We start from the raw sequence: 24,500 nt of genomic DNA, 5'->3' as shown, positions 1-24,500 counted from the left end.
GTTGGTAGTGTTTGGTATTCCAGAGGACTAGAGTTCCACACTTCCCAGCACCAACATCAGACAGCTCACAGCTGCCTATAACTGCAACTCCAAAGGAGCCAATACCCTCCTCTGGCTTCTGCAAGCATTGCACTCATGTGCACATACCCCACCCCCATCCCCAGACAGACACACACACACACACACAACTAAAAATAAATCTTTATGCAAGAAAAGAGTGCATTTCAAAGGTTTTACCTAATAGTGAGAGATTAGGTCAGACCCAGTGCAGGATCGTGGGTGACTGAAGGCAATGAAGATCTCTAGATGGCTGTGGTTCTGAGTCTGGAACGTTCCAGCCTTCTGCAGTTTCTCAACCTGTGGGTGGTGACCCCTTCTCAAACAGCTCTTTCACAGGGCTCACCTAAGACCAGTGGATAACCCAGATATTTACATTACGATTTATAGCAGTAGCAAAATTACAGTTATGAAGTAGCAACCAAAACAATTTTATGGTTAGGGGTCACCACAACACGAGGAACCGTTTTAGAGGATCGAAGCATTAGGAAGGTTGAGAACCACCATTCTAATCAGTCAACCTTACAGAGCCTTCAATGTGGGCGTGGCTTTCTTCTGGGAACTCGAGTGTACAAGACGCCCGTCAGCTGTCCTCCCTCTGCCTTGGTTCCAGTGTCCTTTGTTCTAAATCAGCTCCCAAAACACGTTGAGGTTTGTTTTCCAAGTGGCTCATCTCAGTTATCTAATTAAAAGTCTCCTAGTTATGGGATAAATTTCTATTACTTATTTATTAAGCAACTTCATTGGCAATCCAATTAAGTTAGTGAGGCCTTAGAGTTATGTTTGCAAAGCTGTGTTCAGCTGTAGTATCGTCCCACAAGGACACGCATGTTTTCATCCAAGTGCTCTGCTGGATGGTGTCTTAGTTAGGGTGACTATTACTGTGATAAAATACCATGACCAGAGGCAACTTGAGGGAAGAAAGGGTTTATTTCACTCATGGTTCCACATCACAGTTCATCATCAAAGGACATCAGGACAGGGACTCAAGCAGGACAGGAACCTGGAGGCAGGAGCTGATGCAGAGGCCATGGAGGGGTGCTGCTTACTGGCTTGCTCATCATGGCTTGCTCAGCCTGCTTTCTTTCAGAACCCAGGACGACCAGCCCAGGGATGGCTCCACCCACAATGGCAGGGCCCTCCCCATCGATCACTGATTAAGAAAATGCCCTACAGGTTGACTGCAGCCTGATGTTCTGGAGGTATTTTCTCAAATGGGGCTCCCTTCTCTCTGATGACTCTAGTCTGTGTCAAGGTAACATAAAACTAGCCAGCACAGATGACATTCATTCCTTTTCATCCTGTGTAGCAAACAAACAGTATCATAGCATCGGATAGCATGTTCTGTGCTCACATTCACCTCCCATCTTCCTCCCCTGTCCTCTCTGTCACCACCCAGCTCTCTCTTCCAAAGTCCGTTCTGCTTGTCATGGCGTGCGAATGTGTTAATCTAGGCTCCACATATGAAAGAGAACATAAGGTTTTTTTTCTCTTTTCTATTATCCTCTCTTGCTTCCCCTCCCTTCCCTTCCCCCCAATAAAGTCCCCTTTCTACTTTCATATCTTGTATCTTTTCCCATGAAAAATGTTTATGTTTTAGAAAGAAAAACGGAATCAAGGACTTTGTCCTGCCGCTTTATATTACAACTCTTATTTTATATTCATATATGTATGTACAGCTATATGTTTATAAACAGGTATGCAGATGTTTTCTGGATAGTAGAGTAGCGTTTTCTTATGCAACCATTAGAAACAATCAAAAATCATTTGTTACCATCACATTATTTACTTCTAATTTTTTAATGTAGATTCCTCATTGTACAGGAACCATGAAATATTTGTCTTTCAGGTTCTGCTTTATTTCGGTACATTTCCCTGCAAATGACATGACTTTGTCCTTTATGGCTGCAGAAAACTCCAGTGTGTTTATAGACTATCTTTATCCACTTATCTGTTGATGGCATCTAGGCTGGTTCTGCACTTTGACTGTTGTGGGTCTAGTGTGGGAGTGCATGTGGATGACAAGGACCTCTGTGGGGTGCTGGAGTACATGTCGATGGCAGGGATCTCTGTGCTGTGCTGCAGTGCATGTGGGTGACAGGGATCTCTGTGCTATGCTGGAGTATATGTAGATGACAGGGATCTCTGTGCTGTGCTGGAGTACATGTGGATGGCAGGGATCTCTGTGGGATGCTGCAGTACATGTGGTTGATGGGGATCTCTGGGTTGTTCTACAGTACATGTGGATAATGGAGATCTCTGGGGTGCTGCAGTACATGTGGATGACAGGGATCTCTGTGCTGTGCTGCAGTACATGTGGATGATGGGGATCTTTGGATTGTTCTAGAGTACATGTAGATGGCAGGGATCTCTGTGGGGTGCTGCAGTACAAGTGGATGATGGGGATCTCTGGGTTCTACAGTACATGTGGATAATGGGGATCTCTGTGCTGTTCTAGAGTACATGTGGATGATGGGGATCTCTGTGCTGTTCTACAGTACATGTGGATAATGGGGATCTCTGTGCTATTCTACAGTACATGTGGATGATGGGGATCTCTGTGTGGTGCTGACTTGAGGTGCTTGACTTCCCTCCAGGATAGACCTGGAATGGCATAGCTGGATTACATGGTAGTTTTGTTTTGTGTTTTTGAGACAGGTTTTGCTGCATAGCCCAGGTTGTGCTTGAACTTACTGGTAACTCAGGCTAACAACAAACTCACAGTCCTCCTTTCTCAGCCTCCCAAGTGTGGGATCACAGTTCTGAGCCACCAAATTCACCTCATATAATAGTTCTGTTTTTACAGAACGTTTGCACAGATTTTCTGTAATGTCTGTACCAGCCGCTGTTCTCAGTGCTCTCACCGTGGTTCTGGGTGCTCTGTTTCACGTTAGGTTGTATATGTATCTACCCTATAGATGACAAATTGTGTTCAGATCTAGTCTGAGCTGAAGAACTGGAAGTTGCCTCTAATCATCTGGAAAATGCAAATGAAACCACAGAGAATGTCACCTCATTCCTGTTGGGATGGTTGTTAACAGAAAGACAGGCTATAGCAGTGACCGCAGTGAATGGAAATTAGTAAGCCATTATAGAAAGCAACCTGGAGGTACTTCAAGATATTAAAACTGAAATTTCCACGTGATCCAAGCAGAACTGAAGTCAATAGCATAGAGAAAATTGGACTCCCATGTTCTTTACAGCCTTGTTCATAATAGGGCGGTACAGTCAGCCTGAGTATCCATTTCTGGGTCCAGAGATAAAGAGAATGTGGTGGGTGCATGCAGGTAACTGTTACTCAGTCTTTACAGAGAAGACAATGTGGTGGGTACATGCAGCTGACTTAGTCTTTAAAAAGAGACCCCTGTCATTTTGACAGTATGAGACAACGTGAAGGATGAGATATTAAATGAAATAACTCAAAGAAAGACAAATGCCACATATTCTTTTGGGGGGGGGGGGGTCAGGGTCTGAGACAGGTTTTCTGTGTAACAGCCCTGGCTGTCCTGGAACTCGCTCTGGGATTAAAGGCGTGCGCCGCCGCCGCCGCCGCCGCCGCCGCCGCCGCCGCCGCCGCCACCACCACCCAGCATACCACATATTCTTTTTTTTTTTTTGTTTTTTTTTGTTTTTGTTTTTGTTTTTGTTTTTTTGAGACAGGGTTTCTCTGTGTAGCTTTGCGCCTTTCCTGGAACTCACTTGGTAGCCCAGGCTGGCCTCGAACTCACAGAGATCCGCCTGGCTCTGCCTCCCGAGTGCTGGGATTAAAGGTGTGCGCCACCACCGCCCGGCATACCACATATTCTTACATGTAGACAAACAAACAAACAGAATGAACTCTTGGCAGACAGTACAGTAGAAGTTTGTGGGAACCAAGTTTGAGGTGAAGCCAGGTGGGTGAGATCTAATGTGCAGGATAATGGCCCAGTTAGAGTTCTCTACAATTAACTTAGAATTTATGACAGCAGGTTTTAAATAACACACACACACACACACACACACACACACACACACACACACACACACGCACAGTAGCTATGGGTAGTGATGGTGTTTAATTAATTTGTGTTATTCAGTATACCATATCCATATATTAAATCAGTGGGTTGGACATCCTGGATACATGGAGGTTTTGTGTCAATTAAATATCTTTTATAAAAAGGATGAAGCACACACCTGTATCCCTGTATCTGAGAAATGGAGGCAAGAGGATCAAGAGTTCAGGGTCAACCTAAATACCAAGTTCAACTTGGCACAGGCTAGAGTCGTCCGAAAGGAGGTAACCCCAATTGAGAAAATGCTTCTATGAGATCTAGCTGTGGAGCATTTTCTCAATTAGCGATTGATGGGGGAGGACCCAGGCCATTGTGGGTGGGACTATCCCTAGGCTGGTGGTCTTGGGTGCTATAAGAAAACAGGCTGAGCAAGCCACGGGGAGCAAGCCAGTAACCAGCACCCCTCCATGGCCTCTGCATCAGCTCCTGCCTTCCCTCAGAGATGGACTGTACATGTAAGAATAAGCCATATAAACCCTTTCCTCCCCACAAGTTGCTTTGGGTCATGGTGTTTCATCGCAGCAATAGTAACCCTAACAACTGAGACATTGGGCTATATGAGACCTTGCCTCAAAAAAGCATAATCAAATGAAATAAATAAAATGGTTTATATTTAACCATATTCCTTTTAAAAGTAGAATTAGGAGACTGGAGACATGGCTCTGTGGTTAAAAGTGATTTCTGCTCTTGCAGAGGACCCAAGTTCGATTCCCAGCATTCAGGTCAGGTGGCTCACAACCTCCTGTAACTCCAGCTCTAGGGACCTGACACTCTCCTCTGGCCTCTGCAGACACTGCACATGTGGTGTTCCCTCACACAGACACAAAATAAAGCAGAGCTAGAAATCAAATTAACCAAATGGTTTAATTTTAACAGCTGGTAGAGAATGAAGTATTTGGGGGCACGCAGATCTTCTTTGAGGGTCTCAACAGCTACCTGTGCATAGACGTTCCCTCGCTGATACATGAGTATTGCACGAACTCTGCCTTAAAGGGGCTGTTTCAGGTGCTTGCTCTGCTAATAGCGTGCCTGACCCAGAGGGATACGTGGAACGGTAAAATGTGAATGAACCTTTGAGTTGGAATTTCTGCTGAGCTGCATTAACCCAGTCCAGCGGCAACAAAAGTGGCAGTGGCTGGATTGGATAGGATTGTGTCCCTGTGGTAGAAAAGCCAGCTGCATGTGACCAGGACTGTGTTCCACCCTAACAAAAGTATGTCCACTTGTCGTGACTCCCTGACCCCATAGAGTGAGGGAGGAAGGGGCACTTGAGCATGCCTTTGGCAGGTTATCTACTGGAGGACAAAGTCTGTGTACCCTACCCTGTGTCCCTTGGCCCAGGACTCAGCCACTTGACCACTCCAGCCTTCAGATCAGTTAGGTAGGCAAAGGTAAGGCATTATATTCCTAGATGGTGAAAGCAGAGATTTATGGTTAAGTCTCTTCTACTATGACTTCCCCTGACACAAGAAGTCGGGTTTTCAAATCTGTAGTCAATGCTGTTGCTGAACTAGCAAACCATGTGGCTGCACCTGCCATAGTGCACACATGCATGCATCCCGTGGCTGCATCTGCAGGTGTGTCCAGCATGTAAGTAGGTTCCAGATCTGCCATGTGTTGAATCATTAGAAATTGTAGGCAGGGTTTCAGACCAAGTGAAACTCATCATGCAGCCAGTGTCTATGTCCCTCTGTATGTGTCACACACACTCATGCTCCTATTAGTAATTTAGCAAAATAACCATGTTACAAGTAAGGTGTGTTGAGTGCAAGTGATTCTAGCAGCAGGGAGGCCAAAGCAGAGCACTGGGAGTTCAAGGCCAGCCTGAGTGACGTAGCATTTGTGCAGAGCCTGTGTGTGGGTGTATGCCCTTGTTCTCCTTGTCTATGGAGAATGTGTGCTTAACTGTATAATAAGTAGCTGAACTGGCTTCCAAAACAAATGTATCAGTTTATGCTGTCTTCAGCATTGTGTGGTTGTTCTAGGAAATTTGGGGGCATGTGGTGGTGGTGGTTGTTTTACTTTACAATCCTGGTGGCTGTGTAGTGCTATTTTCTTGGAATTTGAATTTGCATTCACTAGTCACTTCTGTTGTGAAACTTTTTGGTATATAGGCTATTTTTTAATCTTTTTTTCCTTACATTTATTTACTTGTTTGTTGGGAGGCAGCGCATATGGACATCAGTGGACGATTTGTAGAAGCGCTCTCTTCTTCTACCATGTGGGGCCTGAGGATCAAGCCCAGGTCGTGAGGCCTGGGACCATCTTCACCCACTGAGCCATCCTGCCAGCCCTCAGATACCAATTTGTAAAGTTGTCTGTTAAAAAAAAAAAAGTTCCAGGGAATCTGGCACCCTAACACAGATATACATGCAGGCAAAACACCAATGCAAATAAAAAATAAAAATAAATCTTAAAAAAAAAGGTATCATAAATTCTTTTTAAAAAAATGTTTTTGTCTTTTATGCTATGGATATTTGTCTTACTGTTACTGGCTGACTTTAAAAGCTCTTTAACTGTTCCAATGGAAGTGAGCAATATTTATATAGCAAATATTTTTCCCTTTTCTGGACCTTGCTACTACGTATTCTTATGGTGTCTGAAAGCCGAAACCCTAATTTTTTATTGTAGGCCTATTAGTCCATCTGGAATCTCCCAGCTGTCGTTAGCTTGAAATCCTTTTACATCGTCGTGGTTAAAGGCACCAGGGATGCTTCGTTACTATCTTCTGGGGAGCTTCGCAGTTCTCACCCCTGCTCCTCGGTAGCTCGTGTGTGCTTCCTCCCAGATTGCTCTTAAGATTTAATCACTCTGGGGTGGATCGATGGCTCAGTGGTTAAGGGCATTTGATGGCCCTTCTGGGGACTGTTCAGTTCCCAGCACCTACGTGGCAGCTGACAGCCATCCATAACTCCAGTTCCAAGGGATCTGACACCTCCTTCCGACCTCTTCGGGCACCAGGCGTACACATGCATACATGCAGGCAATACACTCGTGCATATAAAATAAATAAATCTAAAAAGAACAAGATTGAAATCTCAAATCAGCCATGGGGCTGGGCTGGAGAGATGGCTCAGTGATCTATCAGGATCACTTGTTTTTTTCAGAAGACCTGAGCTCAGTCCCCTGCACCCTGACCTTCAAGAGCAGCTCATGCCCCTCAAGAGAATGGTGTGGCATGCTCATGGCTTTTCCTCCATGACCTCCATCCTTCCCTGGGCTAAGGGGACCTCAGGTTCCAGCTGGATCCCAGCCCCACTGCAGCAGCCTAGCTTCCTCCTCATCCTGGTGGCCATAAGGGACATAAAGTATACCACTCCAGCATCTCACTCGCCATCTTCACCTTGATTAGGGACACAGCAGACACAGGTTTGTCATTAGATATGTGGAGACAGCTAAAACATTGATTCGCCAGACATACCTTTCTACCCCAAGAGTTGCCTGTCCTAACTAACCGCTTTTTTAGTTTTTACATTATTTATTAGTGTGTACTGTGTTGTGTGTGCAGTGTGTGTGTGTGTGTGTGTGCGCGCGCGCGCATGTTCCACAGAGCATAGATGGAGGTCAGAGACAACTTCATAGAGTTGGTTCTCTCCTCCACCTTTACATGATTCCAAGGACAGAACTCGGGTCACCAGGCTGGCCTGGTGTGAGAGAAGCGCTGTTACCTGCCAGGCCATCTTGCAGGCTCCATTAACTGAACTTTAAGGAAAAGAATTTTAAGGATAAAAGATATTTATGGTGTGAATTCATTGATGGGGAATGCCACTGGGATGGAAGACATGTGTCTGCCTGCTCGACCTGGCGTTCAGATTTGAGTTTGCTTTTTTGCCCAGCTCTCTGCCCCCCAGCTCCAGGAATTCTCTGTATCTGGCACAGGTAGCAGTTTTACAGTTCTTGAGATCACACATTTTAGCCCTTTTATTTCCCTTTAAACATCACTTGTAGATCACGCAGCTACTCTTGCAGCTGTGATAATTGAAATATTTTACCTTATTCTCTAAAAGCAGAAATTACAGAGTTGTTGCTACTAAATTTTGCCCTGGTATAGGAAGATGCATGGCCTGGCCCCTTTAAGCACCAGGCTCACCCACCACACAGGGCCAGAAACATCATGGAGCCCACATGACCCTCCCACTGAGGCTGCCAGCCTACCTCTCTAGGTGCCTAAAGAGCAGACAGCGTCAACAGGACAGGAAGCATCATCTTCAGCAGGCAGGTCTGGGTTCCCCTCAGCCTCTGCACACCAAGGTCTGCGCTGAAGCAGCTTCTTGGTGTGAGCATACTGAATACTTGTCCCCATTTGTTGCTGACTTGGTACATCAGTCACCTCCGTTAGGTAGCTTGGAACGTCAGGAGTTTGAACAGAACTATCGTGAGACTCAGCGTGTGCCATGCTTCATTCCAGTTAGGTTTTCCCTGTCGTTCAAGTCCTAGGTTCTTTCTCCCTGGGCAGCTCACATGAACCTTCCCCCCCGCCTCCACCCCCTAGTTTTCTGTGACTTCTCTTTTAAAGGAAGTAAAAGGCTTGAAGTAACACCTAATGTCCTCCACCCTGACTCTGGGTGGACACAACCAGAAGAATCAAGTTGGGAGACAAAAATTGTCCTGGTGCAGAAATAGTCTTAGAGCATGTCCTCTAGCTCCATCAAGCCCAGAGCTCCAGTACAAGGCTGGAACAGAGCCCTGTTCACCTTGGGCTTAGCTGTGAACTTAGTATTAAGAAGGGGCCACCCGTGTGGAGGTAACTTCACACACACACACACACACACACACACACACACACACACACACACACACACACGGCATTCCAGTAAGCCTGAGGAACTGGTGTGATGTGGGTGCAGCCCTGTTCAGTCTACCACACGGTGCTTCTCTGAGTGACCACAGGCCCCTGTCTTCAGTGTGCCACCTCATATGAGGAGGCCCTCTCTCTCCTGAGCCCATGCTTGAAAGCCCCTGTCCTGGCCAGGTTGTAGTCTCTGCTAAAAGCCCCGATGTGGTGGTGATTTACTGCTTCCCAAAATAAAGAATAGCTGTAAGACTAGGAATCTTCTAGAAGTTATGGCTTAGCCTCTGGCTGATTGCAGCTTTCCTGTGCAGAGCCCAATGAACATCGCCTCATCATCTCCGCCTCTCTTTCCCACACTCTCTTTAGGGAGATGCAGTTAAGGACCTGATGCTTCGCTTCCTGGGTGAGAAGGCTGCAGCGAGGAGACAAGTCTTGACCGCCAGCTCAGTGGAACAGTCTTTCGTGGGTCTGAAGCAGCTCATTGTAAGTAACACACACTGATTTCAGCATCTTTGATAAGGCCTGGCTTCCTTCATAGTCTTTGCACCCCTACCCCCCACCCTCCACCCCGGAAGTGAGTTGCCCTGAAGACAGCACCAGACGCTGTTGCACAGAAAGTGTCATTGGGTTCCGTGTCCGTCCATCCACGTGATGCTCATTGGAAGTTCATTTGAGACTGCAGACAGCAGAGACTCCTGTCAGCTACAACAAATGCAGGCAGTTTGTTTTGCTTGTTCATTTTTATTTTTTGAGGCAGAGTCTTAAGACAACAGGCCTGCGTCACCTTCCTTCTCTATAACAACAGGCCTTTGTCACCTTCCTCCTCTATGACAACAGGCCTTTGTCACCTTCCTCCTCACTCTATGCCAACAGGCCTTTGTCACCTTCCTCACTCATGACAACAGGCCTGCATCACAGCTTTTATGATCTTCTCAGATGTGCTCCATTTGCTCTGGCTCTACTGTTTAACTGGTGAATTCCTAAGTATTTCTGTGAACAGATCTCTCTAATCTGCTAGCCCTGCACCGTCATCCCTGCACAGCCTGATCTCTCTCCAGTGAATTCCTGACTTGTGGGAGAGCTTCAGCAGTGCTGGTTGTTTTTCTGGATTATCGGGGGCAAAGTCTCGGAAGTTGATCCCACATACGTCCTGTAGGAATCCTCAGGCAGCCTTCTGGTAACAGAGTACTCTCAAATGGTAGCCTTATCTCAGACTCAGACAGCTCCTCCTTCCCCTGCCTCATTCATGATCTCTGGTGTCGCTCCTCCGTGGTGCCCGTGTCCAAGCGGTCAGTGGGCATGCTATGTGAAGGGATCCGGGAAATGATGTGTTTGACTTCGGAAATGAGAGGTCAAGTACTTGCTCTGACTGTTCAGACACTCTCCTAATTATGATGGACAGTCTAAAGGATTCATTCACTTTTTAACTTTGAGTAAGAGGTGGGTTTCTTGCTTTATTACACTAATTTTTCAGGAGAACTATTTTAGTTACTCTGCTATTGCTATGACCCGGTGAGACACTCAGCCTTGGGGGACTGAGCAACAACTAGATTCTTGGACTTTCTATTCACAGCTAGCCACTGTTGGATTAGTTGAACTGCAGCCTGTAAGTCATTCCAATAAATTCCCTTTATACATGTATTCATTCCTTAAGTTCTGTGACTCTAGAGAACCCTGACTGATACAATAATAATTTTTTTTTTTAAATTTTAAAGGGAAAAAAATCCTTCATGTGGCTTGGGCTTCTGAATTCAAGAGAACCCGTCCATGAAGGGAAAAAGCCACACTGCTTTGTTAAGAGCTGCTGTTAAAGATAAGACATCCTCCACTCCCTGACTGTGACTCAGGACACCTCTCAAAAAATCTATAACCTCTGGCAGGTGAGGGCACAGGAATTTACTTACCCTGGGGCACAGCACTTCCACCATGTCCAGGCTTTGTGTGGACTCAAAGATACAAAAGTCTTACTTTAAAAAAAAAAAAAAAAAAAAAGACTTTTTATCTTTCTGGGGCCAAAGAAGAGAAGTATGTGACCTTTTCTTTTTTTAAAACAGTTTAGAAAACTGAGGTAGATGTTGTGGCGCACACATGTGGTACCAGCACTGGAGAGGTGAAGGCCAGAAGACAAGTTCAGAGTCATCCTGAGCTACACAGTGAGGTCAAGGCTAGCCCAGGCAATGTGAAACCCTGTCTTAAAAAGCATAGTTTTGTCGAGGCCAGCCTGGGCTACCAAGTGAGTCCCAGGAAAGGCGCAAAGCTACACAGAGAAACCCTGTCTCGAAAAAAAAAAACAAAAAAAAAAAAAGCATAGTTTTGAAATTTGGGGAGTCTTTTGTTTTTTTTAAACTGACTGCTTCTTAATCCACAAAATGAGGGAGGGGCCTCCACCACAAAGGTCAGAGTCGCCCCAACCTCCATGCCTTTCTCACTGTGGTAGCCTGTAATTTGACACTATAAGCTCAAATAAACCTTTTCCCCTAAAAGGGGGTGGAGGGTAGGGGTGGGGGAACTAATCCCACCCAAATGCCGTAGTGTGTCCCAGTGGCGCCCAAGTCCTCATGTTCTGCACAGCCCCTGAAGACCATGCTTTCTGATGGACTTTGATTATTGATGACTTCCTGTCACATGACGTAGTATTTCTGAATCACCAACTGTGTGCACTGGGGTTTATGCTTTACAGAGTAATTACTAGAACTGGGCTGAGTCCAGAAATGGTGAGTGTGTGAGTGTGTGAATGAGTGAGTGAGTGTGAGTGTGTGTGTGTATGTGTGTGTGTCCATCTGTCTGTGTATCTCTGTGTCTGTTTCTGATGGACTTGAAGCAAATTCCATGTTGTTTCTTCAGCTTACATGTGTTTATTCAGCAAACACATCAGTCTTTTGGCTCTGAGGAAAGACAGCATAAGTTGGCTAGCGCTCGCTCTCTGGAGTCACACCTTCACAGTGTACTCAGATTTAGAGATTTGGCACTATATTTTTTAAAACTTCGCACCCCAGACTTACTGACCTGAGGGGGCTCTTCCTCAGCATCTTGGGTCCTGACAGGATGGCCCAGTTTTCCTGGCGCTGGCGGTGAAGTTGGCCCGTTTCCTCCGTCTCGCCACTCGCACCCTCCACAGACAGCGGCTCGTTCCCAGGCTCAGTCTCCACCAGGAATCCCTCGGGCCTTTTGTGCCCAGGATAAAGTCCCAGCTGTTCCAGAGTGAGAGGCTACACCCTCCCCGCCTCCCTCCTCTGTACACTGCTTGTTCTAGAACAGTTGTGTGGTCACCAGAAACACACGCCTTCACTCGATAACCTGAAGAGTCCAGAACCCCGGCAGAGGCCTTGTCCTGTAACAGGCAGGCAGCTGTCACCATGGCAACCGTTCATCAGCCGGAGCCTGGGCCTGCCAGCAGCAGTGTGTCCCAGAGTCACACTCCTCTCAGCGCGTTTCACGACACTACCGATGTGTTCTCAGAAAGGTCAGTGACTCACGTGCTGCAGAGTACTATATACATAACTGTTAGGGTTTAATTTTCAGTAAATGTCAACCTAATGTCCCATTGATTCTCTTACTGAAATGATTCTCCAATTATTCCTGTGATTAAAAGCTTTACGTAGCTCAGCATATCAACAAGTGCCTGTAATTCCAACAATCTGAGGCTGAGGTGGGAAAATTTTGTGTTGGAGACCAGTCGGGGTTAGATAGCAAGACATTAAGAAGATAAGACTTTGTCAGAGAAAAAAGGAAGACACTGGTTTTTTAAAAAGTCGGGGACAACTGCTTTCAGTGTCTGCTTTTCTTTGATTGTTGGTGAAGTTGTCGGTGGCCATCTCTGCAGCCCATGGGAGCTGGTAAGGTGAACAGACCTTTCCATGGTAAGGGGCAGCCCTTCCCCTTCCCTCTAGTTGGCCTTTAAAAAAAAAACACTATAGCCTGTCTTGATGACAGACAGGCCTCACTTGAAGCATGACTTCATTCTCCAGTACATCTCTAAAGTCACACACAGCCATGTATGATTGTAATCCATCTGCTTTCTGTGTCTACCGTCTGTGGTTATTCCTGGTATTAATACATGCTTGCATTTTTCTCCTCATACATTGAAAATGTTAAGGTCATGGGAAATCTTACTGCTGGTCCCAACCAGAAAGCATCTTCAAGACAGGGGTGTATTTATAATTTAATTGTGTCCTAAAGGAATTCCTACCGTCTTTAAGGAGGAGAGAGCTTCTGAATATATTTTCCTACATCTCATCAGAGCGTTCTAAGATTGTAATTTACAGATAAGTGAATGTCACTGCTGGAGAGAAGGACATTTTAATCACTCCTGTGGTGTCATGGGCAGAATGAGTGATGTCCTCTGAGTGCAAGCAGATGAGCTGTGCACTTACCATTACTTCTCACTGGACAGTTTGTCTTAGCTTTGGAAATCAGAGAATGCCTGTGTTCAATTTTCAAACAGTCTTCTTATCTTCTTTCCTAGTTTTTAAAAAGCAATATTTAAATTTAGAAATTTTTCTCATCCCACACTGACTTCATCGTCAGAGTGCTACAAGGCCTATCCAGGGGAGATGAAGTTTCCATAAGATTTCTTGAAGCCTAAAGTTTTGTGTGGCATGCTTCAAATACTAATTTTAAAAAATATTTCTTTACTGAGCATTTCCAACGTCTCACATTGAAAATAGAAGGGGAAAAAGAAGGTAGGAAATGCTGAGAATAGCAAAAACCACTAAGAAAATAATTACCTTTTCAAACACCAGGTGGTGGGTGAATGACCCTAAGTTGCAGTCCTGGGGCTGGCAGTGTAGCTCAGTGATGGAGGAATTGTCTAGCATGTTCGAGGTTCGGTTCCAACACCGCTGCCACCACCCAAAAAACCCCAAACATTGAGGATAATGATGAAAAAGACAACTGCTTTGGATAAACCTAAAACCGAATATAGGGAACTGACAGAAGATCTGCATTCAGGATATAAAAAGATATTTAAAAAAAAAAAGGACTCCTCAAACCAAGAAGGAAAAGAAATAGGCTGGTGGGGAAAGAGACAGAAGGCATGAAGAGGTTCCTGGAAATCAGGTGGCCAGTAACTATCAGAAGAGCTCAACTCCAGCAGGAATCACAGAACAGGAGTGTCCCAACACCAGCACCTTGGCAGAGGTCGGCAGCACAGCCAGTCCATAAAACTGCCTTACAGAACAGCTTGACAGCAGCTAGTGACATGGGTTGTCTTAGTTAGGGTTCCTGTTGCTGTGATGAAACACCATGGCCAAAAGCAGCTTGAGGAGGAAAGGATTTATTTGGCTTAAAATCCTGGGTTGAGGGAAGCCAAGTCAGGAACCCAAATAGGGCAGGAACCAGGAGGCAGACGCTGATGCAGAGGCCATGGAGGGGAGCTGCTTACTGGCTTGTTCCCCATGACTTGCTCAGCCTGCTTTCTTATAGAACCCAGGACCACCAGCCCAGAGGTGGCCCCACTCACAATGATCTAGGCCCACCCACATTAATCATTTGTCAAGAAAATGCCCTGCACATTTAACCACAGGCCAGTCTAGTGGAAGCAATTTCTCAATTGAGGTTTCCTCTTCGTGAATGACTATAGTTTGTGTCAAGGTAATATAAAACCAGCCAGCATGTGGATGTTCAGTAACCTTTGACCCCACAGTTCCACTTCTAATGTTAGGCTTTGGAAGACTTCTTGGAGGGCCAGATGTGGTGGCTCACATCTGCAATCCCAGCAGGTGATTGGGAAAGCAAAAGGATCCAGACCTCAAAGGCAGCCTCAGCTGCATAGCAAGTTCAGGGCCAGCTAGGGTACATCAGATCCTGTCTCAGAGATCCAGAACACCCAGAAACTCCTGGAGAAAGGATATGGATGTAGCATAGTGGCATAGTACTTGCTTGGTATGCACAATACCACAGGAAAAGGAGAGGGGAGGCATAAGGGATTATGATCGACAAGAGGCAAGGCAGACAGAAAAGAATGCCTAGAACCCCAGCCCTCCAGGTGGAAGCAGGAAGCTTCCAGCCCAGGCCTGGCTGCACATCAGACATGTCTCAAAACAAAAACAAGAAACCATAGCAAACTATAGAAAACCTGTGTACAGGATCAAAAGATGTTCCAAAAATACCTCTTACATCCAGACATGGTGGTGAACACCTGTAATCCCAGTCCCGAGGAGGCAGAGGCAGGTACAGATCTCTGAGCCCATGCCCAACCTGGTCTACAAATCAAGTTCCAGGCCAGCCAAAGCTTCACAGTGAGACCCTATCTCAAAAAGAAAAAAAGGTACAAGGGCTGGCAGCTGGTGGCCCAGTGGGTAAGAGCGCTTGCTGTGTAAGCTGGGCCTGGGTTCAAATCCCCAGCACCACATAAAAGCCAGGCGTGGGTGCGTGTGCCCGTAATTGTAGCACTTCAGAAGAAACAAATGGGTCCCAGGGGCTCTCTGGCCAGCCAGCATAACCAAAAAGGCGAGCTTCCAGTACAGAGAGAGATGATGTCTCAAGGGGATGAGTAGAGAGCAGTGGAGGAAGACACCCAACTTCCTCCTCTGGCCTCTACACACATGCATGAAAAGTTTGTACACGTACACACAAAAGCACATTTGTTACATATTGGTTGTTGCTAAAAAATGATATTAAAACGTGTAGTAGTGGGTTGGAGAGATGGCTCAGCAATTAAGAGCACTGGCTGTTCTTCCAGAGGACCAGGGTTCAATTCCCAGCAACCACATGGCAGCTCACAGCTGTCTGTAACTCCAGTTCCAGGGGATCTAACACCTTCACACAGACATACATGCAGGCAAACACCAGTGCACATTAAATAAGTAAATAAATAAATAAGTAAATCTTTAAAAAAAAAAAAAAAAAAAAAACCTGTAATAGCAAACAACAAAAGAACATTTTTAGGGCTGGACAGATGGCTCAGTGGTTAAGAGCACTGGCTGCCCTTCTAGAGGTCCTGAGTTCAATTCCCAGCAACCACATGGTGGCTCACAACCATCTGTAGTGAGATCTGGTGCCCTCTTCTGGCAGGCAGGCATACATGCAGACAGAACAGTACATACATAATAAATAAATCTTAAAAAAAGAAAACCTGTAATAGTGAACAACAAAAGAAAATCATGTTATGTGCAGTCAATTAAACACTTTGGAACAATTGAAATAAATGAGCCACAGCCACATTCATAAATACAGATAAATTTGAAGAGCAGTATTGAACAATAAAAGCAAATTACACAAGCTTGCCTAGAGGGTACTAGTTTATATTCATATTTGAAAACTGATGGATGACACCTTAGCTGTGACTCAGAAAGCCAGGCACAGTGGAACTTTTCCGTTTTAATCTACCCAGCTCACTTAGCACTGTCCCTGCGTATTCTCCCAGCATCTGTTACGAGTCGTCCTCTGTTAACAGGTCCTGAGAGATCTTGTCCCTTGCTGGCTCTTCCACACCCTTGTAACATCCCTCCCTCACTCTTCAGGAACCCATGACAGGGCAGTGACTTCTCTGTCCTGACTGGCTCCCAAAGGATCTAATGGCAGACTAGTGAGGAGAGAGAGGGTCGTGGTCATGGTTGGCTTCCTTGGTGACAAGAAGTTATTCCAAATGAGTCTTCTGTCTTCTCTCATGAGGAAATGAAGAGCTGGGGAGGCATCAAATGGAAGCAGTGAGCTAGATCTACTGGCATGCAGTGTGTGATGTCCTCTGTCATCCCGTGATGACTTTCTGTTTAAATAACAATCGAGGAAACCACCTCCTTCCTTTTTCCCTACTTGCCTGGTTGACCCAGACTAGATGATCCAAATCACAACTAGAGATTGGTCCTGAGTTACTGGAGCCCTTACATTTTCCAAATCTGATCCTGGTGCTTGGCCCTCTACCACAAGCTTCTTGTCTCCAAACGCCTTTACAGCCCCGGAGTCTCCTGAGACATGCAGGTGGCAGGGCTGTTGGGCTGCTGCCCTGGGCCACTGTGTGTTGTCGTAAGGCGAAAGTGGGTCCTTGTGACCCCCCGAGGTTGGCTGTCAGGTTAATGTACATGCATGCCATGTCTAGAACAGTGCCAGCGGTTACCACAGAATTCTAGTGAGGCAGCTGTGGGAATGTTACCCTGGGTAGAGCTGGTAACACCCTAATGCTACTGCATTCATCCAGGGAGGAAGCCACTTCCAGAAGATTTACATTTACTTAAAAGATGAATAATTAAGATGATGAGTTTTGCTTCGTTTTTATTAGCAGATCTAGTTTGAGATATAGAAGACAACTCAGTGCATGGAATCACAGCAGGCTCTATGGTGTTTTTAAGACACTCCACTATTTTTAATCATTTATGGAGCACTTCATATCTGCAAGTTCCTTACAAATAATTTTATTGCACATTTAAATGTTTTATCTGTTGTGGATATCCATACAGAGTGATTATAAAATGAGATAGGAGCCTTTACTACATAAGAATTGTTTTTAAAATATGTAAACAGATTTTTCTCATGTACATATATTTGCCCACACACAAATTCTGATTGACTCTCTAACGTGTTGAACAGATAACAACATACCGTGTGGCGTCATAAAACTTAGCATTAGGGCTGGAGAGATGGCTCAGAGGTTAAGAGCACTGCTTGCTCTTCCAAAGGTCCTGAGTTCAATTCCCAGCAACCACATGGTGGCTCACAGCCATCTGTAATGAGGTCTGGTGCCCTCTTCTGGCCTGCAGGGATATGTGCATCAGAACACTGTATACATAATAAATAAATAAATCTAAAAAAAAAAAAAAAAACTTAGCATTAGGAGACTCAGTGTCTGCTCTCACCACCACTCGGTATCCGTGGAGATGGTTTTCAGGAGCCCCACGGGTCCCAAACCCTGTGGGTGTTCAGACCTCTTGTATCCTGTGCATAGTATCTGCATGTTTCTCATGCACAGTATGGTTGTCCCCCTGCATTCCTTCTAACACCGACCCCGCTGGTGTGCTGTGAGCAGCTGTTGGGCTGTGTCAGGTGGGAAGTCGGGCGTGAAAACAGTGCACACGTGGTTTTCTAACACTCACCATTGGCAGTTGGTTGGATTTGCACCTGCAGAATGTGCAGGTACAGAGGGCCGCTGGATCTAAATCCTTACACTTTCAACACACTCCCATGCCTGACCTCTGCTTACTGCTTACCTAACCCTACGTGGCCACCATTTAGCACCTGGAAGAACATGTGACTTGCTGAAGGGCTGTGTGGCTCAGTAGTCACTTACTGCTCCTGTGTGCTCTGGTTCTGATTGAAAAGGCATCACAGGGTTGGGTGGGGGCAGAGCCATCACTGCAGTGGGAAATAATGGTAATGGGCATGCCCATTTCTAGAGGGCCAGAATGTGGGAGCTGTCCTGGGGGGGGGGGGTGCCACCTTTCATTCACAATGCTTCTGAGCTTACAGATGGGCATTTGTGTTAGCCTTATGCAGATACATACGAGGCCTCTGTATTTATATATACATGATGTATGTATGTCTGCGAAGGTGATATCACAAAAATTATGAAGGTGTATTTACAATATTACACTCCAATTTCAAACGATACTTCCCTATAGTTTTGTGTTCAAGGGTCATTTTCCTTAGAGAGTCCCTTTTTTAGCAGTTGAAGGGCGGCTCCAATTAAGCTAACAGTTGAAGTAGCTACATGTGAAATGTTGGTGCTAAGAAAATCAAGCAATAGTGAAAGACTGTTTGGAGGCTTAGCCCTGAGCCAGCTCCTCCTGTCCAGGTGATGGCTGAGCTTTCAGTGGAGCACCGGGGGCCTGGCTTGTGCGCCTCGGCTGCCTCAGCCGCCTCGGCCGCCTCCGCCTTTCAGTTTTTCTGTTTTTCTGCTGTCCACTCCAGTTTGTTTCCACCACGACCAAGTTTGTTCAGACTTCTCTCCCAGAGTTCAGGAAAGGCTGTGGTGGCCTGCTTGAGTGATGACACGATAGTGTGGCCACCGTGTGCATTTTCCACAGTGCTGGTCCCTCTCCTGTTTGCGCCCTGTGGCCACCACAGCCTTGGTCGGTTCTCCAGCAGTCACGTTCCTTCCGGCCACCGAATGGTGGCCGTGGTGGGGTCACGCATGGAATGCTGTGCACTTGTCCCAGCTCCTTTAGAGAGGCTTAACTTGAGGACCTGCTAGTGGTTCTGTAGCCAGAAGCCATCATACACACCCTGGGACAGACCACCTGCCGTGATTCTTTCCTCAGGGTCAGTCTTTGGGGGAAATGGCAGCTCAAAGAGTGTGGTCACTTTTGAGGCTGTTAGAACATACCGTGTTCCAGAAGACACATCGCCATCTACCTTGATCCTCCTATTACTTTAGTGTCTCCTTATTTGTAGCATCTACCTTGATCCTCCTGTTACTTTAGTATCTCCTTATTTACCCTCATTTTTGTCCTTTTTTTAATCTTTGAAACTTTTTTTTTCCTGATTTCTGAGGCTAACAAAGGCATTTGCTTTTTTTTATATTTGTGTTTCTTTGTTGGCATAAGTAAACATTTTTATTTATTGTCGTTTTGTTTTGCTATGACTTTGCTGTCTGCTCCCAATTCTTTGAATGTCTGTAGAAATGCTTTATTGTTAGAAATGCTACAATAAAGAACACTTTTCTAGGCTGGGGTGATGGGTGAACCAATCAGTACTTACTGTGTGACTGCTGGAACCCGAGTTTGATCACCAGAACAGGAGTTAAAAAACCCAGGCATGCTTTTGTGCATTTGAATCTCGTGCTTGTAATCTCAGCACTGGGGAAACAGACAGACTGACCCTTAGGATTCACTTGGTTAGTGAGAGACCCTGTCTCAAGAAAATAAGATGGAGCACATCCGAGGAATGATACGCAAGGTTGCCCTTGCATATGCATGGACTAACATATGCATGCACACACACACACACACAAACTCATTCCATTCTGAGCCCCAAAGATCAGATATTGATCTTTGTGGCCACTGACCATTGGAGGTTCTTTTATCCCCGAGAGCTGGATCCCATCCTTGGGTCAATACAGCCATGCTGAGCGTGCACATGAGGGAATGACGAGCAGGAGCGTCTGCCAAGGTCTGGAAGGTGAGTCTGCTCCCGTAGCTCTGCTGCTTTGACTAGAGGAGGCTCAGTGCCCAAGTGACTGCAGAGTACAGCAGGTCAGGAGGGGCTGGGGACGAGGACAGACACAGAGTGTCTCAGAGGTGGCCCGGTGAAGCTCTTTTGAATAATTGGTGTAATTATGCTTCCCCTAATGGTTGCATTAGCCCAAGCAGCTCACAGTGCTGATGCAGGTGTGTGTGCCTTCACGGGCAGACAAAGGGAAGGACCTGGCTGAGCCGTGGGCTCCAGACAGCTGCATAATGACAACAGTAAAGAAAGCGCATGAGATGTGTACTTAGTGAGCGCCTGCTGTGTACAGGGGATGATATTTTGTGTCGTGCCCAAGTAAGCAATCATCCATGCTCCAGACCCGTCTACAAGACACCCACAGATGCTCAGTGGCATCTGCGTGCCCCAGGGCTGCCCAAGGCCACTCAGTAACAACTGTTAACTCCTGTTCTTCATTTCACAAGCAAACGTGTGTGTGTGTGTGTGTGTGTGTGTGTGTGTGTGCTCTAACAGCTACACACCTGTGTAACCATCTAGACACCTTTCCAGTTTTCTGTTTTCACCCTTCCTCCATTTGCGGCAGTTAGAAGTTGAATCCTTGTCCCCGATGGAGCAAGATCTGGATTTCTTTTGTCCAGGCACAACTAGGCCTTACCTGGGTACACATTATCTTGGGACTGTTGTTATTTGTTCATGGAGCTTTTTGTTAGTTTTGTTTTCTATTTTGGGGACAAGGTCTTGCTGTGTAGCCTAGTATCTTAGGATTTCTATTGCTGTGAAGAGACACCATGACCACGGCAACTCTTATAAAGGAAAACATTTAATTGAGGCTGGTTTACATTTCAGGTTCAGTCCATTATCATCATGATGGGAAGCATGTTGGCATGCAGGCAGATATGGTGCTGAAGAGGTAGCCAGGAGCTCTACATCTGGATCCACAGGCAGCCAGAAGAGAGTGAGACACACTAGGCCTAGTTTGAGCATCTGAGCCCTTAAAGCCCACCCCCAGTGACACACTTCCTCCAACAAGGCCACACCCCTTAATAGTGCCACTCCCTGAGCCTATGAAGGCCAGTTTCTTTCAAACCACCACACCTAGACTGGCCTCAAACTCACTGTGTGGCCTCAAACAATGTAGGGCTGCAGGCATATGCCGCGTACCCCCATCCATCACTCCTGCCTGGGATCCAGATGCACAGGCGATTTGGGCCTCCTGCAGTTGCTGCTCTCTGACCAGCACTGAGCTCCCACAGTCACCCTGCTGCTTGACGCCCTGGCTGTCCTCCGCCTCCAGCCCTGCGTCCCTGCAGCTTTGTGGTTTCCTGAGCTCAGTTCGCTCTCTTCCGAAGCTCCACGGTGTTGTTAGTTTTTTGTTGTTGTTGTTGTTGTTTCTCTTTTGGGGGCTCTGCCACCCAGCTCCCAAATAAATCACACTTGGAGGCTTATTCTTAATTATAAATGCCCAGACTTAGCTTGGCTTGTTTCTCGCCAGCTTTTTGTTTTTGTTTTTGTTTTTGTTTCGAGACAGGGTTTCTCTGTGTAGTTTTAGTACCTGTCCTAGATCTCACTCTGTAGATCAGGCTGGCCTTGAACTCACAGAGATCCGCCTGGCTCTGCCTCCCAAATGCTGGGATTAAAGGCATGTGCCACCAATGCCCAGCTTTGCCAGCTTTTCTTAACTTTAAATTAACCTGTCTTTTGCCTCTAGGCTTTTACCTTTCTCTATTTTGTATACCTTTCTTTCTTACTGTGTTGCTGGTTGTATAGCTGGGTTGTAACATGAAATCTAAAATGGTCTTATAATAAAAAACCAAGAGCCAGATATTGGGATAAATGCTGAACGATCAGAGAGACAGAGGAACAAGCCACTGCTACATGTTACCTTTAGGACTCCTCAGCCTGAAAAGGCTTCAGTTCTGTCTTCTCAAGCCTTATATACCTTTTTCTGCCCAGCAGTCACTTCCTTCTTAGTTCTGAGATGAAAGACATGTGTATTTCCCAAGCAAAGGCATGAGATCTCAAGTGCTGAGATTAAAGGTGTGTGATTCCCAAGTACTGGGATTAAAGATGTGTGCCACCACTGCCTGGCTCTGTTCTCTCCTAGACTGAATCAATCTCGTGTAGTCCAGGGTGGTTTGAACTCACAGAGATCCAGACAGATCTCCTCTTCCCGAGTGCTATGATTAAAGGTGTGTGCCACCACTGCCTGGCCTCTATGTTTAATCTAGTGGCTTGTTCTGTTCTCTGATCTTCAGGCAAATTTTATTAGGGTACACAATATATCATCACAGCTGGGTAGCTGGCCCCTGATGTCCTCGTCCTTCTCTGGCTCCCAGATTTCTCCTTCTATATACTCTCTGCCTGCCAGCCTCACCTATCCATTCTCCTGCCTTGCTACTGGTCATTCAGTTCTTCATTAGACCATTGGGTGTTTTAGACAGGCACAGTAACACAGCTTCACAGAGTTAAACAAATGCAACATAAATAAAAGTAACACATCTTAAAATAGTATTCTACAACACCATGGTTTCAGGGACTACAAGTTTCCCATGTCCACAAGGGCTGGGTTCTCCATGTGTTCAGACCACTTGTTATTTCATAAGACTCCATCTACCGTGATCCCACCAGTCCGGTTTCTCCCGTCTGAGTGACTGATCTTGGAAATATGTGTATGAGCAAGCTTGTATCTCCTCACTTCTTCCTGTGTGTGTGCGCATGGGCATGTCCAACAGATTCCTCAGTGACACATTATCTGGAATTAAATTGAATCAAATTTTACATTGCTGAATTCCCTTGCCATCTCCCTGTCTCTGCCTGGTATCTCCTCACCTGGATCCACATGTCAGATTTTAATTCATCCCACCCAACCTCCTAGTATATCACCACTGACCTTAACCCCTTCATACAGTCACATGACACAAACCCACTTCCCCCAGATTTCTCAAGTTTTCTGCTAAAGGGTAAAAGGGCCAGCTAAAGAAACCCACCCTGACCCTAAAACCAGAGCCAGTGAAAGAAATACACCCTGGCCCTGAACCCAGAGCCAAAGAAACACAGTTTGGCCCAGGAACCAGAGCCAGTGAAAGAGAAAGAAATATGCCCTGGCCCTGAAACTAGAGCCAAAAGGCTAAAAAGGGCCAGTGAAAGAAACACACTTTGGTCCTGAAACAAGAGCCAACTCTGCCCCCCCCCCCTTAACCAACAAAACCAACCAATCCCTGAGCAGGAAAATCAACCAATCCCTAAGGAGAAAATCTTCTCCCTGAAAAAAACTCCACACCTAAGAAGCGCTACATAAGCCCCCTGCCTGTTAGGTATCAGCTGTCCTTCTCCACCCAGGCAGAGGCGGCCACTCTCCTGGACTCCTCCTTCCCAAATAAAGCTCTTTCTTAAAAGAGTTTGGGGTGAAGATCTTCTTTCACCAGGGCGGAGGAGAATCTTTGCTGGGACGTTCCCTTAGTGGGAGCTGAGCAGAAGTAACAACTTGTCACCAGAGCTGGAGGAGATTGCTGCATTTCTGCAGGGGGTTCCCCTTTAGCAGAGGGAAGCAGAAGTAACATCTTAGGCTGGAACTGATAAGAAAGGGGAGCTCCCTTAAGCAGGGAGGGAAGCAGAGCTCAGCTGTTAAAGCTCTCTCTGGGAAAGGAGCAGGATTGCTACGTCCTGCAGAGAGACAGCCTCCACTGCACCCCAGCTTCAGGTACAGCCTGACTTCCTGGTAAGTCAGGATACCTTTCCCTCCGGAGCTGTAAAACTTGCGAAAGGGATAGTTAAATTTTTGATTTTGAACTTCTCATCTCTGGCAGGCTGCAGCTGCTTTGGTAATCACTATAAACTGATAATTGATTATAAGAAGAAAGTGGACAGCATGCACATGCCGGTTCCATTCTGTTAGTGCCTTAGCCCAGGAAGGTGCCTGTCATCTTACAGGGCCATGTCCTACTCTGTGCCAGTCCAGCCAGGTCTGCCTTCATGCCACAGCCCTCCTGAAGGAACAGCCGGCATCTGCTGTACATGGCCACAGTGTGATTACACAGAGCTTCCCAGATGTGCGATATCCATTGCAGCCATACAGCTCTGCCATCGCTGAGCAGTCCATGGTGGCACTGTGGCAATATCCAGACAAGTCTGGGAGCCTCTCCACACACCCCAGCCAGCTGCAGACAGATCAACGTCTACTGACTACCTCACCTGCGTCTGATCAGGTCCTATAAATCCACCCACATCTTTGAAAAGCCTCACAACTTTCAAAGTGCATTGACTGTTAATATTCTGATCCACGAGGGGTCCCCCACGCAATGATTCAAAACAGTGACCTCTCTGCTGCAGCCAGCACTCTTGGAAGTTTGGGAATGCTGCTGAAGCCTGCCTCACCTCCCTCCCGTCACCCCTTTCTCCTCACCCTTTGAGTGGCTCACCCCTGCCTCATCCCCACCTTTGCAGCCCCCCCTCACACGCTCTGTGTCCCTCACTCACACCCTCACTGCCACCACTCTCCAAGGCTTTGCACACTGTCT

At 46.3% G+C, this 24,500-nt stretch overlaps 1 protein-coding gene across 2 annotated transcripts in view; it reads left to right on the top strand.

Annotated features, from left to right (window-relative positions):
* Positions 1-24,500, top strand: part of Trappc12 (trafficking protein particle complex subunit 12) — a 66,845-nt gene that overhangs the window by 4,060 nt on the left and 38,285 nt on the right. For both annotated transcript variants that reach the window (XM_059248249.1, XM_059248248.1), the window contains exon 3: positions 9,271-9,387. In XM_059248249.1, coding sequence (XP_059104232.1) covers positions 9,271-9,387 — 117 coding nt within the window. The remainder of the gene's footprint in view (positions 1-9,270; positions 9,388-24,500) is intronic.

The sequence above is a fragment of the Peromyscus eremicus genome, chromosome 22, assembly GCF_949786415.1.
Source record: "Peromyscus eremicus chromosome 22, PerEre_H2_v1, whole genome shotgun sequence".
Lineage (NCBI taxonomy): Eukaryota > Metazoa > Chordata > Mammalia > Rodentia > Cricetidae > Peromyscus > Peromyscus eremicus.
This window is presented reverse-complemented; position numbering and strand designations above follow the sequence as displayed.